This window comes from Podarcis raffonei, chromosome 5 (genome assembly GCF_027172205.1).
Source record: "Podarcis raffonei isolate rPodRaf1 chromosome 5, rPodRaf1.pri, whole genome shotgun sequence".
Taxonomy (NCBI): domain Eukaryota; kingdom Metazoa; phylum Chordata; class Lepidosauria; order Squamata; family Lacertidae; genus Podarcis; species Podarcis raffonei.
In genome coordinates, this window is record NC_070606.1 from 66,278,356 (window position 1) to 66,295,001 (window position 16,646).

Genomic DNA, 16,646 nt, shown 5'->3' on the forward strand with positions numbered 1-16,646 from the left:
TAACTGCAACATCATCTGATGGGCACCATGATGTCTATCCCAACTCTTAGTAAACATTAAATATTTATTTATATACTGCTTTTACACTTCTACAATATTGCATCTTTTGCTTCATGTATATCAGTCTTTAATACTCTAAATGGAAAATGAAATGATTGTAAGTTGTGTGAGTGAGGAATGAATCTTTAGCTTTGAAGAGAACATTCTGCTAACAAGAACAATATGTTTGGAAGAAAGCCTGGCATTTCAACACCACAATAACAAAATGCCTGAGATACCTAAAAACCCAGGAACAGCACCTGGTCAGACTCCTGTGAAACCTTAGTCCAGAACAGCACCCCAAGATCACCACATATTTGATCACCAGTGTGACTATCTTTTCTCTGATCATGTGGCTATAGCCTGTGGTCACAATAAAAGAGTAAAGGGGTGGGGGAGAAAACTGAGCAACTGGTACCCAATAGCTGGGGGGCGGGGAGTGTAAGTGCCTGGGCAGAAGACAGTATATTTTGGCAAGAGCGGAGGCAAGAACTCCAACCTTCACCTGCCCCAGCATGGTATATTTGATGCCATAGTCCTAATCCCTTCTTTCCTTCATCACTGCAGACTCCTAGACAGGCCATGTATCAACAATTACGTAATGCACAACATAATTTTCAGTAATTTTTCCTAGCTCTTGCCTTCGTGATTTGATCAATAGTTTCACAATGAGCAAGACACATCCTTTAATAGTCAACTGAAAAAATGTGCAACTCTCTAATATAAAAGATGATAGTGCAAATGTGAAAATGAATACTGACAGCTTTTTGGACTATTTGAAGTATCTTCAGTGTTTAGGGGGGGGGGAATTTTCTTCAAATATAAACAGCCATTCAATTTTATTTTTAAAGTGTTATGATATTGTTAGAAGCTGCCTCTACAGACCACTTTTTACAGTAGAACAAGGGTGGGGAACTCTGGCCCACAAGGGGTCCAGGTTGGCACACAAGTCCATTTCCCCCAACCTACACCCACCTGTCAATCAGCTGGCATTAACGAGTGATGTCAGCTGATGGACTGGGAGTGCAATTCAATCCTGCTGGGGGCAAAGCATACCCTTTGCAACCAGCAGTTCTGAATCATTTGCTGATCAATTGGTGAGCAGAGGATTCAATCCTACTGGGTGCTATTTTGTCCCACCCCCATGCATGCCCACCCACCTATCAGTCACTGGATATCATCATGACATCAGACGATTTACAGATGGGTGGCCCCACCCATCAGCCAAAGATACCTAGCTCACCAACCAACAAAGTTTCTCCACCCCTGCTGCAGAATATATATTTTAAATAGATTTCATAAGCCTAAGCTAGGAGAGAAGTGACTGACATAACATGTTCTATAGAACTGTGGTTTTTGTGCTGTTACTAAAAATGCCAAATGCTTATCTCTACCTAGATATATATAGGTATACGCATACATGTGTGACAGTGTATGTGTGTTGTGCATGTGTATACAGACACACACACACACACACACACAAGGATCTGAGTATTCATTCAAACACCCTAGAATCTTTACTCAATAACCCTGCCAGCCTCCCCCCCCCCCTTCCACTAGCTCAGACTTCTCCATGGCTTGTCTGAACCAGCTAACTACCGCATCATCTGGATCCCTCCTCCTTGCTTCACCTGGCCCGCTACCCTGCATCTCAATCCACTACTTTCCTCCTCACATCAGCAGGACCTGCATCACCTGGACCTGAATATATAGCCTCTGGATCCCTTCTCCTTTCCTCGGCCACTCACTCAATGGCCCAACAGCTCATCACTGTAGCTTGCAGTGCCACCTGTCCGAGGCCAGTCAAACTATAGCATGACGACATGCTTATGAAATATATGTAAAGTGTGTGTGCGTATATGTATTTTAAGTTGCTGAAGTTATTTATAACTACTGTACTGTGTTTTGAATTCTGCTGCTTTAGCTTCGCGAGAGATGTCTCAGCTGTTGTACACTGCTCCAAAGAGATGCACTATTTTCCAACTATAATCAGAAGCAGCCAAATTAAAAACAAACATGAAGCACTTCAAATGAAGTTTTTTGAACCCTGCAGAAGCACTGCTGAAAAAAATAGTGATAGGCATGCAGCCTTGCTTCTGCTGACAATGACTTTAGGGCAAAAGCACCCAAAAAACCACAATTAACACCATGACATTACAGTGGGGGACCCACAGGAGCAGTCAATAAAGAAATATAAAATTAAACAAATGAATTTGGGGGGTCTTGAGAAGTGTCAAAAAAGTTTGGGGGCCATATACATGGCCATGGATTTGTTACTCCTGGATTAATGTCACATCTACTTGCATTCAAGCTACACAAAGCAAAATTCTGTACATTCTGTACTATGCAGTCTTGACAATGCAAAATTCCAAAACATTTATTAGGTCATAAATATTTCAATAGTAATATCCGAAACCTATGTTGCCAAGGTTTATTCATAGTGCCACAATTGTATGGTTACAACATTATGATAGTACCACCCTTAACATTCCATAAATTTTACTTTCAACTAAGTAAGAAGAAACAAGATGTTCTTTTAAATTTCAAGCTCTCCAAAATCATTAGAATAGAAGGTTTGTTAGGGCAGGTTTTTTTTCTTTATCCACCTGTGCATTTCATTTTTACTATACACTCTCATGGTACACCCTCATGAGAGCAGTTTCCATCTTTCAGATAACAAATAATCAACCTACAGTTGTTAAAGATATGCTTTATCTTTAAGATATAGACTGGTGAAAATTAATTAATTCAAATCTATATGAATTCAAACACATCCTCTCTGGCTGTGTTACTTCCTTGGGCCCCCAGAACACAAACATACAGACTCCAAAGCTGCTAACAGCCGGATTTCTTCCTGTCCGTAGACCCTATATGCCCTTATATGTAGGCAGTGCTTTTTTTCTAAAAAAATGTTTAGGGGTACTCTCATTTTCCTACTCATATTGAAATACTGCACCTCAATGAGGCCAAACTTAGATTCACAAAATGTTTAGGGGTATGTGTACCCCTGTGGCCCCCCCAGAAAAAAGGACTCTATGTAGGCCCTACCTTAGATCTTGCAATAGCTTGTTTCTCCTTGGCTCTTCCTCCATGATGTTGTTGCCTTTCTTTATTGCAAACTATTCCTGACTCAATTCATTCTTAAATCAGATCTCCTAACTCTCTTAATTCTGGGGTCTCTTTTCAGCTTCCCACACACAGCCTCCTGTCTTTTAAGTCCAATCTGAAGAGTCTTCAGAAGCTACATTATTTTTAACATTCTACTCTAGTCAATTTCATGCAGCAATTCACTCATTAGTCAGAATAAGGAGTGGATGGAATTCAGGCAACAGGAAAGCAATATATCCATAATGGAGTGCCTTCTGAAGTAATGGCAAGGGCTTAACTGTTAAATCATACAGAATAACAGACACATGTGTAATGACAACATGCTCATGTACATTAACCGGTATCTAGTACTAAACATATGAAGATCTTTAAGACTTTTCCAAATGCATTCCAAGCACAGTTTGCATTCTTAAGCACTGACCCAAATATATCAACAACTGTTATCTGTTATCGCTCTAATACTAGAGGAATGCAATGTAGGGCTTGCGAATGAGAATTCAGTATGAACTAACTGATCACATTCAAGCCAAACTTTGAACATCTTGAACGGGTTATCTTCCATCACTTGCCTTTTTAATTAACTGTATATTAATTATAAAAGGGACACGGATGGTGCTGTAGGACTTGCCGATCAGAAGGTCGGCGGTTCGAATCCCCGGGAAAGGGTGAGCTCCTGTTGCTCTGTCCCAGCTCCTGCCAACCTAGCAGTTCAAAAGCACGTCAAAAGTGCAAGTAGATAAATAGGTACTGCTCCGGTGGGAAGGTAAACGGCATTTCCGTGCGCTGCTCTGGTTCCCCAGAAGCAGCTTAGTCACGCTGGCCACATGACCCAGAAGCTGTATGCCGGCTCCCTTGGCCAGTAAAGCGAGATGAGCGCCACAACCCCAGAGTCGGTCACAACTGGACCTAATGGTCAGGGGTCCCTTTACCTTTATATTAATTATGTCATTTCTGTCTAGTATATAAGTGGTATATTTCAAAATACATTTTCATTTATACACTATCATTGTAAGCAAATTTTACTAAAATGGAAGTAGAAGGTTTCTACCAATTTCAATCACACTAGAACACAGCAGGAGTTTCTATTAAGTACTTTTACACAAAAGCTGGATTGTACAGTGCCTTCCTAAGATCTTACAGTAGTGTTAGAGAGAAGTTAGCCTTGACATTTCATGACTCTTCCAACAATCAATTTCATTATAGGGTTGGGATTTTGATGCCAAATAAATTCTGAATGCTAGAAAACACACACATACACACAGTCAAAACTCTCCTAGAACAGTTTCCGTCAGCAGCTATTCCCCAGATTACATGGGATGGAGAGATTATAAAGGAGATGAAGCAACACCCTAAGAGGAAAGGTTGCATCATTGGGGCTTTTTAATTTAGAGAAAAGGCAAGTAAGAAATGATGTGATAGAAGTGTATACATGGAGAAAGTGGATGGAAAAGAAAATTTCTCCCTTTCCCGTAACACTAGAACTCACTGACATCCAATGAAGCTGAATGCTGGAAGATTCAGGACAGAAAGTACTTCTTTACATACCACATAGTTAAACCATGGAATTCAGTGGCTCCTAGCTATGATGGCTATGCTCTGCTTCCACAGTCAGACACAGTCATGATTCTGAATACTAGTTGCTGGAAACCACAGAAGGGGAGAGTGCTCTTGTTCTCGGGCCCTCGGGCCTGTTTTCCAACAGGCATCTGATCAATCAGCGAGAGAACAGGATGCTGGACAAAATGGGCCACTGACTTGATCCAGCAGGCTCTTATTATGTTCTTATTTTACAGTCAGACCAAATCATTGTATTTATTGTTCTGGGCAGGAAGGTAATGAATGTTCTCAATCTCACTTACTAGCCATTCCACCTGGCCATTAAAACAAGTATGTAACACTATGCAAGATTGGTACATGAACATTTTTCCTTTCTCTCATTTCTTTTTCTTTCATATCTATAAGATTGTATGCCACTATTTTGAATTACATACTATTTTGAGTGCACTTGCAGAAAAGTGGTATTTTATTTATTTATTGAATTTATATACCAACCTTCATCTGAGGATCTCAGTATAAAAATACAAAAATATTTAACACAATAACAAAAGAAACAATATAAATGTAGTAGGTAAATGCATTTCATGATGCACTGATAATTAGGAAGTTCTGTGACCCTCTAAAAGCTCTGATTTGTATCTGACTCTCATATTAAGATGATTAAAGCAGCTCTACTCACATGATTTTAGTCAGATACAATCCCTTTTCAGTCATTAAAAAACTGAAGCAAAATGTAATTGAATTAGTGGTTGTTCTTTATTTTTTATTTTATTTTATTTCATCTTCAATGAAACATAACAAGCAAGATTAAGTCAGAAGTATAGCAAAACTGTAAGGACATGAACACATTTTCCTTCTCCAAGTTAAGAAGCATGACTATACATAAGCTGGACATTCTGCACAGAATTCAGTCAAAAACAATCTTCATTTGCTCTTTTAAATATTTTAATAATTATTTTAGTATTCTTCCTGACAAACTGAGGTCATCAATATGACTGAAGAATAATTGTGACAAGAACGAGGAACACTGTTTCCAGTCACCTAAGCACAGAAAACTATATGACTAGTTTTGCATGACCAAGAAACATGTTTCCTCAACAGCATCCCCCTACAAAATCTCCTCTGAAACTGAAGGGAGTTTGATAAGCAGTTTGTGATACAGAATAAGCTTTATTCATTCAATCACAAAAATGATTTCCACTAGCATTTGAAGTAATAAATATTTCCAGGTTGTGTTAGCTCTACAAGCACTATTAGAGGTCACTTTAGGGTCACTATTAGAGAGTAATGATATGACTTAGGTTCAGTTGTACAAAGGGGGGGAAGTCAGGAATTCCACTGGACATGCAGAGACCCCTGGGTAAACCCAAAGTACTTCTCTGGATTTCAGCTTCTGCCATCAAAATTACAACACACTACAGTAGATACAATGATATAAAACCTTCATCTGGCTATTCCTGGCTTTTCACACAGAAGACTGAAGAGGCCACTGCCCACAAAACACTGTAGTTTGATACCATTTTAATAGCAGGTAAACATGTCCACAGGAAGAAGAAGAAGAGTTTGGATTTGATATCCCGCTTTATCACTACCTGAAGGAGTCTCAAAGGGGCTAACATTCTCCTTTCCCTTCCTCCCCCACAACAAACACTCTGTGAGGTGAGTGGGGCTGAGAGACTTCAAAGAAGTGTGACTAGCCCAAGGTCACCCAGCAGCTGCATGTGGAGGAGCAGAGACGCGAACCCAGTTCCCCAGATTACAAGTCTACCGCTCTTAACCACTACACCACACTGGAATACATCAGCAGCCTTATTTAAACAATCCATCTTAGCCTTGCAAGCTATGCTAGAAACTCTCAGAAAATGTTTAAAACGGGACCAGCACACAAGACATGATGCTAAGTGCTTTACTGTCTCAGTTTCTTCAAGCTTTTCTGATAAGCTTTAAAATCTGAAGACAGTGTCACTCACACATTTACATGTAATCCAAGAACATGCTACAGACCCATTAAAATCTCATGAGAAAAAAATACATACATACAAATACATATGAACCACCTGGATACTCCAGTTTACTCAGGAATTCAAGTCATCAAACAAGTCATCAAACATGACAGATGGATATAAGATGATGTTTCCACTCAGCAGTTCCAACAGCAGCTATTAAGTTAAACATTTCATTTTAAAGAGCAATTGCTTATTCTTCTATTCCCTTTTCACAGTAAACTCATTAAAGTGAAATTATCAGCTTCAAATTGTAGCCCTGCTCATATCTGCTGTTCACAGACCAAACTGGTAGATCCCAACAACACTGATCCCTTTTTTATGATGCTGTGACATTTTGATGTTGTTTTATTCAGTTATAAGTCACAGTGATGCTATTAGGCTAAACAGCAGGATAAAAATAATAGAAAGCAAGGACAAATATAATCCTGGAACTTTTGAGGATTATTTATATAATCCTTAATATAGCACAGAAGTTGTGAATTTATTTTAGTGCTATGACAAACTCATATAGCTCTTCATAATTTTCAGTAATGTGGAATTACTATTTCAGCAGCGCTATAATCCATTACCAGGCAGACAATGAAACAACTACAAAAAGTACACCCGTACATAAAAAATTGGGAAGTACAGAACTCCAAGAAGGTGGAGTGTGTGTGAAACTATTTTGCATATTTTCATGCTAAACCTATGTGCATAGACTTTCCCCAAGGTGTTCTCACTAGGATTGCTAAAGGAAATGGGATGGCAAGTCCTTGACTTATGCACGGTAAGAATTATCTTAGAACACTGATGACATGGCATGGAGACAGAAATAGCTGGTGAGGAAAAGCAGTACACGCTTTTTGAGAACTTTTTGAACATTTTGAGAAGCAAAACAAGGTAATAAAGTTTAACAAACATTTTCTTGTGCAATTTTACATTGTATATCAATGTATTCTTATTTTCAGGGGGGAAAAGAAGATTCTTGTCCTGACCTTCACTGCTTGATGAATAACTTGAACTCTTAGTTCAGTTTCTGATGAGCTATTTAATCAATAAATCAGAATGGTAAAAAGGCAAGGTGCGGGTTAGAAGGTACAATAGATGCATAAAAGGTATAGAAACACGGCTAAGTATAAACCAAGACACGTACCCTGCATCTTCCTGTTGAAGGACATTGAGGGTATAGTACTTAGCATGATGACCAGCCAAGTCCTGGGATGGGGCAAGCAAACAGGCACTTCTTCAATAGGTTGGGCTTACAGAGTATGTCAACAACAGTGCCTCACCAGTAGGGATGGAGGTAGGATTTGGTGCTGGCTCAGCATCAGTTGCCTCCTCCCTTGAAGGAGACAGTGCCGGGGCTGACTCCACAGCAAGAGGGATCTGACTAGAGGTCCTGGTGTCACAGGGGCATAAAGCTCCTCTGCCAGACCACTTGGTCCCTCCCCTGGATGCAGCTCTCCAGTCCCTTGATTACCGGCCTCTGCTTGGGCTCAGACACATTTTGGGGTTCACCTCCCCTATCCTGCCAGGACCCTCCCCAGGGTTATCCAGCTTGAACTCCCTGAATTCCTCCCCTGTTTCCTCATAATCTGACCATCTCCATGACACTTCCAAGGACTATGTGTAAATTCTGGGTAAATGCAAATAATTAGAACAAGGAACTACTGTGTTACAGACTAGCAAGTGACAAAGGCTGACACCAAGGTCTCTACTGCCAGTAGGCTCTTAAGGGGCAGTGGTAGCAGCATCTTTTCTGAGATAGTGTCAATGTCAACTGAGTACAGAAACTGTTAATCTCAACCAGTGCTTTTTTCTAAAAAAAAAAAATGTTTAGGGGTACTCTCATTTTCCTACTAATATTGAAATACTGTCCCTCAATGAAGCCAAACTTAGATTCACAAAATGTTTAGGGGTATGCATCCCCCCCAGAAAAAAAGCACTGATCTCATCTATGTTCTTTTTTAAAAAAATGATTAAATTTTCCATTTTAACAATCCAATAAAAACCACATTAAAACATTCCAAATTATCATACAATCAAAAAAGCTGAACAATCATGCCAAATTATATATCTCTGGGTGACTTCCCATGCTCTGAAGTTCAGGGAGTGATGATCTAATATTGTACTGCATTCCTTAATTTGTCAAATAGTCCCAATAAACATTTCCTATGTTGATCCTTCATGATCTCAACTATGTTCTTATGAGGTCTGGACATTTATTACAACTAAAAAATGAAAGTACTTAAATGTGAATTAGTAAAAGCAGTCTTTCCAGAAAAAAAGAAAAAAGAAACCCTCCAGCAGCAGAAGAAAAGGGTAGAGAATGAGATGCAATAGTGCCAAAGCAAGTAATGCTTACTAAACTCAAAGCATGACTTCATGGTACTGCATACCAGATATGGAACAAAAAATAAAAATTGCAGAGAAAAATGAAAAGTGTTAAAGGTACAAAGTATGGATATTTCTTGGAGGAACAAAGGGGAAGGGTAACTGTTTGCCACACCATCACTCTCACAGCCAACCAATGGAAAGGGAAATGAGGCAATGAGGCAATGTCAGCAGTTGGGCACCACAAAGGTTTAGTGGATGTCAGGTTGAGACAGCTGGAGGACAAGAAGTGGAATAAAAGGACAGAATATGCTGAAACAAATTACAGTTAGTTTGACTGACTGCAGATCATCATTTAACTTGAGCCTAGTTTGTTCAATAAACCATTGTTTAAATAAACCAGGGTTTAATACTGGCTTAACATGACATGAGAAGCAGGCCAAAGAGCAGACAAGCTACTGGCCAATGTAGTTGCCAATTAGGGCACTATGTCTCTGTGCTAGATAACAATTTTAGTTACCCCCAAACGACTCAAATATGTTCCACTGAAAAATCAGTTATAAGGAAATGCCATTACCAGGAACAAATGAGTTCTTTTGTCAAGGAAGCACAATTTAACACAACTAAACCAAGTGCTAGCTGAAGCCCACTTCTTGCTACTGGCTTGTAGTTCATGGGAGGTAAAACAGTTGTTCTCAAAAACGGTTTCAAAAGAAAGTCAAGCCATTAACAAAATGACAGGCTTAACAATATAGCAGTCCAAATAACAGGGAGAATTGTTTTTTAAGAAGAACCTGTAATATCCACAGCCATGAATTATAGGTCTCTTCTAAGGACAGATAAAAATAAGCTCAAGGCAGTTAACTGGCCATATTTAGAGTATTCAGAGTCATGACAAACATCTGGCAATGATTCTTTCTGGAATTTTGTCTATTTTTTTCCTACTCAACCAACAAGGCACTGACTATCCTAACATCTTTTTGATTCTTGTAGCACAGTATTTAAAGGGATTTGAAAGAGTTCATCCTCCCCCATTTTGCACATTTACAGCAGTTAATACTTTCATAGCATACAGCTTCACGAAATAAAACAAATGCATTATGAAAGAATGACCAAAAGAAAAATCAGAATAAGGAAAAGATTGTATCTGCCAGGGGGGAAAAAACAACAACCTTTTGAGTTAAATCTATTTCCTTCTTTGGGAGCAGTATGGAATACTGGGCATTTGCCAGATGCTGTCCCAGAAACTACTACATGCTGTATGCACATATTGTCAAAAGTAACTTCACAGGACAAACTCCTACAAAGTGTTTACAAGTAGTCAGCTGATGAAATTATTTTAACATATTTTTCTTTCCATCAGTCCTTCAAATCAACAAACTTTCTTTAGCCTAACTGCAGTTTTGTTTGTGTATTTATGCTTTTATATTTCCCTTTAGTTAGCAGCTGTTTTTTCCTGTATAACCACAGGAAATCACAGCCTCGTGTAAAAACTTCCAGATTACTTCCTGTATAGCTCAATAAACTTTCTGAGTTCCAAAAACAGTTCTTTATTTTAGACCTCAGAATGTAGTGAGTCATGGTCAACCATATACAGATCTGATTTTAAGTAAATCAAGACATATAAATACTGATTTAAGACAACAAGAGCAAAGTGTGCCCATTTTTATACCATGCTTATTGAAGTGGCACATAAACCACACATGATAAAATAATAGCATCTGACTTGTCTAACCCCAACTTAATGGAAGTTTGAAAGCAGGCCATTTTCACTTGTGGGATTCAGACCTTACATAGATAACTTATTGCAACAAGCCAAGAAAACTTAAAATGACTCAAATACCAAACAGTAATTTAAGAAATCTAAAGAAAAAGTATCAGACAATTATTTAAAAAATAGCTAAAGAGAATATTCTAATACTCAATAGCTTTCAAAAGAATTTAAGAATTATTTTTCCACTCTCTTCGTGCAACTGGAAGATGTGTTCTGCAACTGGCTACGTGCATTAACTAACTGCACCCTGATGGCATGTTAATATATTTTGTTAAGCAGTCACAGGATACTTAAGTCACCTCTGGAAAATCCCTTCTAGAAAATCCTCTCCCCTAGTTGTATGAAGGTGGATTACACTGAAATACTCAAAGGAACATACTTGGTTTTCTTTTAATCAGGGTCAGTGATGGTCACAGCATCAGTTAGTGCAGGAGGAGAATTCACACAAAACATAGTTACAGAACACAAAATAAAGTACTCACTCTATTACAGTGCATCTGAAAGTGTGGGCAACTAGTCTGTATCAAGAAGTGGAAACATTATTTAGTATGATAGCCAATTCAAACAGCCTACACCAAAAGACACATTTGGGAAGCTCCAGTTGTGGGAAAATATGATTACAAGAGACACACATTCAAGATAAAATCTGTACTTCTTTGGCAATAAAACTATATATCAAGCTACATTAGATTTTCTTTCAGAAACTTTAAGCAAGAACTTCATATCTGAATTATGCAAGAAAATTTCACCTAGCAATGTTTTGAAGTATTTATGACTAAAGGAATTGTACAACCATTTGTAATGAAAACGTATCCTACATTTATGAAGAAATACATTACCTAAAAGTATCAGGGGTAAATGACATAAAGCATTTCCCCCACTAATTGCTTAATGATAATCTAGAATGATAATCTAGTTTTGCCTCTCTCCTCCAAGTGAAACTACAGAAAAGATTAATTTAGAACACTCATAAACAAGTGCTTCAGAATTCTTGTTTTCTATCAATATGAGCACAGGCATGATGGGGGTGGGAACAGAAAAAGCCAATTTGGCCCTAGCCAAGGTGTACATTGGCGGTATCCTCAAGACTATCCTGTTTATTTATATATTTCTTCCTCCAAGTTTCATAATATTTAGACATTTTGGTTGGGGGCACTCCTTATCATTAGTCAAACACAGAAAAATGGAAAAACCACTTCACTTCCCCCATTTGCTTCATATCATCCCTCCACCCCATTTAAGAACAGGGGCACTGACAATAAACCAGTCCTCCAAAAAAACAGGACACCTGCTTACATGGCCACATACAGGCTATATGGGGAGGTAAATACATTTTTACCATGGTGGTTTAACATTGTTTTAACTCCCACATGTAATAGGGTTTTAGTGAGAAAATAAATAAATTAAACCATGTGTTTGATTTGCTCTTGAGATTATTATATTTGTAACATAACATGTTGTTCCTATGTGCCTCACCAGAATAGCTAAAGACCTTTTAACCTCATTCAGTGCATTTTCTATGATTCACTCCCTTTCTCAAATGAATCCCTTTTCCATGTTGCATACAGACAAAAATCCAAAGCTATACTGAAAGTTTTACCTCAATATCAAGTATCTCCACAGTGTTGTCCAAATGCTTTATCCTTATTTGTAGAGACCTCTCATGTGTTTTAGCAGGTGTTGAGGCTATAGCAGAGGAGAGGTTCTGTCCTGGTTCCAGGGTGCTCACTCCAGAATTTTTCTGGACTCCCAAACGAGAACCTGGAGTCTGCAGCACTCTGTAAGTGCCTTCTATCTCGCCCATTTTCCACCATCAAGCAACAATCCAATGAACTAAGAGAGAAAAATACAAATAATTTATTTTAATAACTTTTAAAGTCAGTACACCATGAATTTGTGCAAAAATATAACAATTAGCTATTGAAAGTTGCTCTACAGCACTGTACACTCACTACCCACAACGAGATTTTGGGGGCAATTCCTCCTGTTCAGCATGCATGAGTGAGTAACATAACAACTCCTCTGAACACTGAGATACAAAAATTAAGTCAGTACACATATTCAGGATAGAATTCTGAATTCCAAATCCAGCTCAAGGAAGACACAACACAATAATCTCCCATGAAGATTAAAACATCCAGATGAGAATTGGTGCACACATTCAGGAGGTCACTCTGTATTTGGGGCTCAAACACTAAATCCATTTTAAAAGAAAGTTGTAAAATAGATTGAAATTCAATCTTTGAAGTAAGGATACTAGAATATGTTGCTTTACTAATTACTTGTTGAGGATTTGAAGTTGGCAAGAGCCTCAGAGTTATGTCATCCCTCTCACTACTTCATCTTGGGGCAAAACACAAACAAGTTAAGTGGGCTGTACAAGATGGATTTGAAAGTGGAACCTTCCTAAACCTGTAGTCCACCCCTGGATTGAAGTAGGGGCAAAGTAAGGAATCGGGGAGATTCAACCTGTCCATAATCCAGGATTAATATGGGTGCCAGAATGATGCAGCAAGTGGGTACGTACTAAAGAGGGAAAGACAGAAACAAAAAAATCTAAAACAGATAAAACCTTCCATTTTTAGTAGTGAGGCTGCATAGCAACTCGAATAAATATATGGAACTGTCAAAGCATGAAACATATTCATTACAGCATACTGCATTTTGTGTTAGCTTATGCCAGATAGTAGCATAACAAGTTAATTATGCCATCTAAACAATTAGCCAATAACTCATGAATATGGCAGATTATGAGTACTTCCAAACCTCCCTCCCAATGAAACTCCCATCTTCCAAGCTTAAGTCAATCAATATCAGAAACCCATAACATTTGCAAAGATTGCTCTGGATATAGCTTTCCAGAATTGAAAGCCAAATATAAGCTCTCTCAACTGTGGCAAGTTTGCTACTTCACAGACAAAATCTCTAATTCTGCTTAATTTAGAAGACCAGTAGCTTGCAACAGGCAAGTGAGGAATGCCAGTTTTAGTTGTCCATTCAGTATAACTGAAACAATAGAACAGTGAGCATATTGTAACCAATTAATGCAGTGTGAGTTCTGAAGCAAGCAGTAATATACACTAGGTTGATTCAGACATTGAGGTTTGTCCAGTCATAATTTCTGTGTTCAACTGTGAGCTATTTCTTGGTGCATGTGTAGAAAGGCACTTTCAGTAACTTATTTTTGTAAACCACTTAAAGGAATTTTTTTACATGCAAGCGCCATATAAATTCTGTTAAACAAACCAACAAAAGCATTTCCTTGCCTTCCAGAGCTTTACTGAGAGACATCCAACACTGTGCAAGCAGACTTCACTTTTGCAACAGGACTTCCTCTTCTCTTCCCCTCTGAAGTCTCCCAAGAGCCCCCAAATCTGTTCCAGTTAATAAAACCCCCTAGAGCAGATTTTGGGGCTGAAGTGGGGACTACCCATTAAGTTCAGATATATCTTCTGGGAACACTCTAGAGCAGGTGGGGGCAGAGGTCTACAGGATGTGTGTGGAGAAGTAGGAAAATCCTATTGCACAATCAGGCAGGCTTCTTTGGATGTAATCCATTAAGTCCAGGTCTATCTTCTGGAAACAAGAGACACATTTATTTATTTGGACAAGGGGATTGCAAATGGAGTTGTGATGGGTGAGCTTTAGTGTCTCTTTTGCAAACAAATGTATTTTTAGTATGTGTATTTAACTACTACCTGCCCTAAACCTCCTAAGAAAGAACAGGCTAATACAACATTCCAAATCAATAGCTAGAATAGAATCAAAGTACTTTAGCTAAAATAAACTGTTAGATATAAGTAGCACGGTATGCTTGTAAATTTCCATCCTCAAAAAAGTTAAGTGTTAACTGTTGCTGCCCAAGCCTCAGCAATAACTGATATAAACCTTTTTGTGCCTGCCTTGCATGAGACTTGGGGATAAGCAGCAGCACAAGAGTATCCTAGATGGAAGATAACTTTTCAGACATTGTATCAGAAAAACTGTATGTGACAAGACAGCAATTGTAAATGAAAATGCATTATTTATCAACAACAGAAAGCCCAGAATGGGTTAAGAAAAATATTAATCCTCATACCCTCCATTCAGGGGGGAAAACACAATTGTTGCAAAACATTATCAAACACAAAAAGTTATCAAAGGATACTGTAACAAATACTCTATACAGAATCTACTATTCCCCCAAGCCTACAAGAAAAATCCATGTGTGCCGCTGATACAGCTGCAAATGCAAATTTGGACATACATAAGCTTTACCACAGCAGTGCTACCTAACTGAAGTCCCAATTATACAAATGATGAAAGACTCCAGCTAAAAAGCAAACCAAACCCACTCAATGGATGGAACAACACTAACTCCCCAATCCATAACCTTGAGGGGGTTAGAACTGCACAGAGATGCCTTCCTACCAGCAAAGGGCTTCACTAGTCAGCGAGAAACCTCCTCCACAGAGGCTTCTGGCGCACCTGCTGAAAGCTCTATGGGTGTATTTCTACTGCTGGCAGTGTTCCTGCTGGCAGTAGCTGGCAATAGGCTCTGAAATGGGGCAGAGGTGGCCTTGGATCAACTGCATGAAGTCTACTACAATATAACTAAATGTCTACAAGAGATATAATTTACTAGACTAAAATAACATGGCAGAAAGGGGATTTCCAAGTATAAGGCCATTTTGAGACACTTACAAGCCATACAGAGTATTGATCCAAACAGAATATTGATTGACAAGATCAATGCAGCAAAACAAGAACTGGATCAGTACACCTATCATCTTATACTATTAGATATTTCTTTTTGTAATATTTTTCTTTTAATTTCATTTTCACACTACGAAACTAGATGCCAGAGAAGCTGCAGCCTGAACAATCCTTTTAGGAAGTTTCACATAGTGCAGATTTTCAGGATGACAAATTCACATGTAGAGAATCTAGTTTAGTATAATGTTTGCACAAGTAAGTATGTATCACTGTGTGTCTGCACACTGGCCATAGCTGGAGTATAAATAATGGCACACAGTAAGGTACCAGGAGGTTTCATGGGGAAGCTTGTACCAAGCCTGTAGGGTGGGGTCTGCGAGCATTATTTTTTTTGCAAAACTCCAAAGCATAAAGCACGTAGGCTCCTCATTAGAGCCAAACGCTATCAAAGGCTGGGTTGCATAAATACTTAGAAACAACTATGTGAGCATATGGCCACCTAATTACCGTCCTTTGAAAGTAGTGTGTAAGTAAGTACTCTACAAGCCTTCTAGAAGGGGGGGGGGGGAGGAACCCTCAAGTATACCCTTTGAAACCAACGTCTTGGAAAAACTGACGTTATTTGCACCAAATCAACCATAATGAGAGCAGCATGCGCCAGGTGGTGTTAAAAAAAACGCGATCGGGGGGAAGAGCCGCGTCTCATATTTAGGAACAGAGCTCGAACCGGGACGGGAAGGCAACAAGAAGTTCTAAAAGCATGCAGAACTGCAACACACTTAAGGATGCCCTCCTGCATATCTCAGAATTACACAGCCCACTTGTAACACACCAGGTTTGAGTCGGGCGAGGCAACCGGACAGCAGCCACCGAAAACCGTTCCTTCAACGCCTCTCGGAAAGGGACTCTGCGCTGCTCGTCCTTGCCCTGCCGCGCCCCGCGGGGGATGAGGGACGCGGCCGTGTTTCTCTCCCGAGCAAAGGTCGTGTTTTCTGCCGCTGAATTCACGCCCCTCCCGCCCCCGACGGACTGACCTCCCCCTACCCCGCAGCTTCCGAGTCCCCTCGGGCCACGAGAGAGGCTGGCGGCGGCAAACCGAAGCGGGAAAAGGGGGCTGCTGAGGTAGCGCCCCCCCCCCCACTCCAAGCAACTCC

At 39.3% G+C, this 16,646-nt stretch overlaps 1 protein-coding gene across 6 annotated transcripts in view; it reads right to left on the bottom strand.

Annotated features, from left to right (window-relative positions):
• Positions 1-16,646, bottom strand: part of FARP2 (FERM, ARH/RhoGEF and pleckstrin domain protein 2) — a 64,422-nt gene that overhangs the window by 47,549 nt on the left and 227 nt on the right. For 4 of the 6 annotated variants that reach the window (XM_053389912.1, XM_053389910.1, XM_053389916.1 and 1 more), the window contains exons 2-3: positions 12,398-12,630; positions 11,280-11,315 (exon numbers count right to left, since the gene is read on the bottom strand). In XM_053389912.1, the coding sequence (XP_053245887.1) occupies positions 11,280-11,315; positions 12,398-12,601 (240 nt within the window). In that variant the 5' untranslated portion in view covers positions 12,602-12,630. Of the gene's footprint in view, positions 1-11,279; positions 11,316-12,397; positions 12,631-16,324; positions 16,485-16,646 lie in introns of those variants that run through there. The other 2 variants (XM_053389911.1, XM_053389913.1) reach the window with 2 other exon arrangements.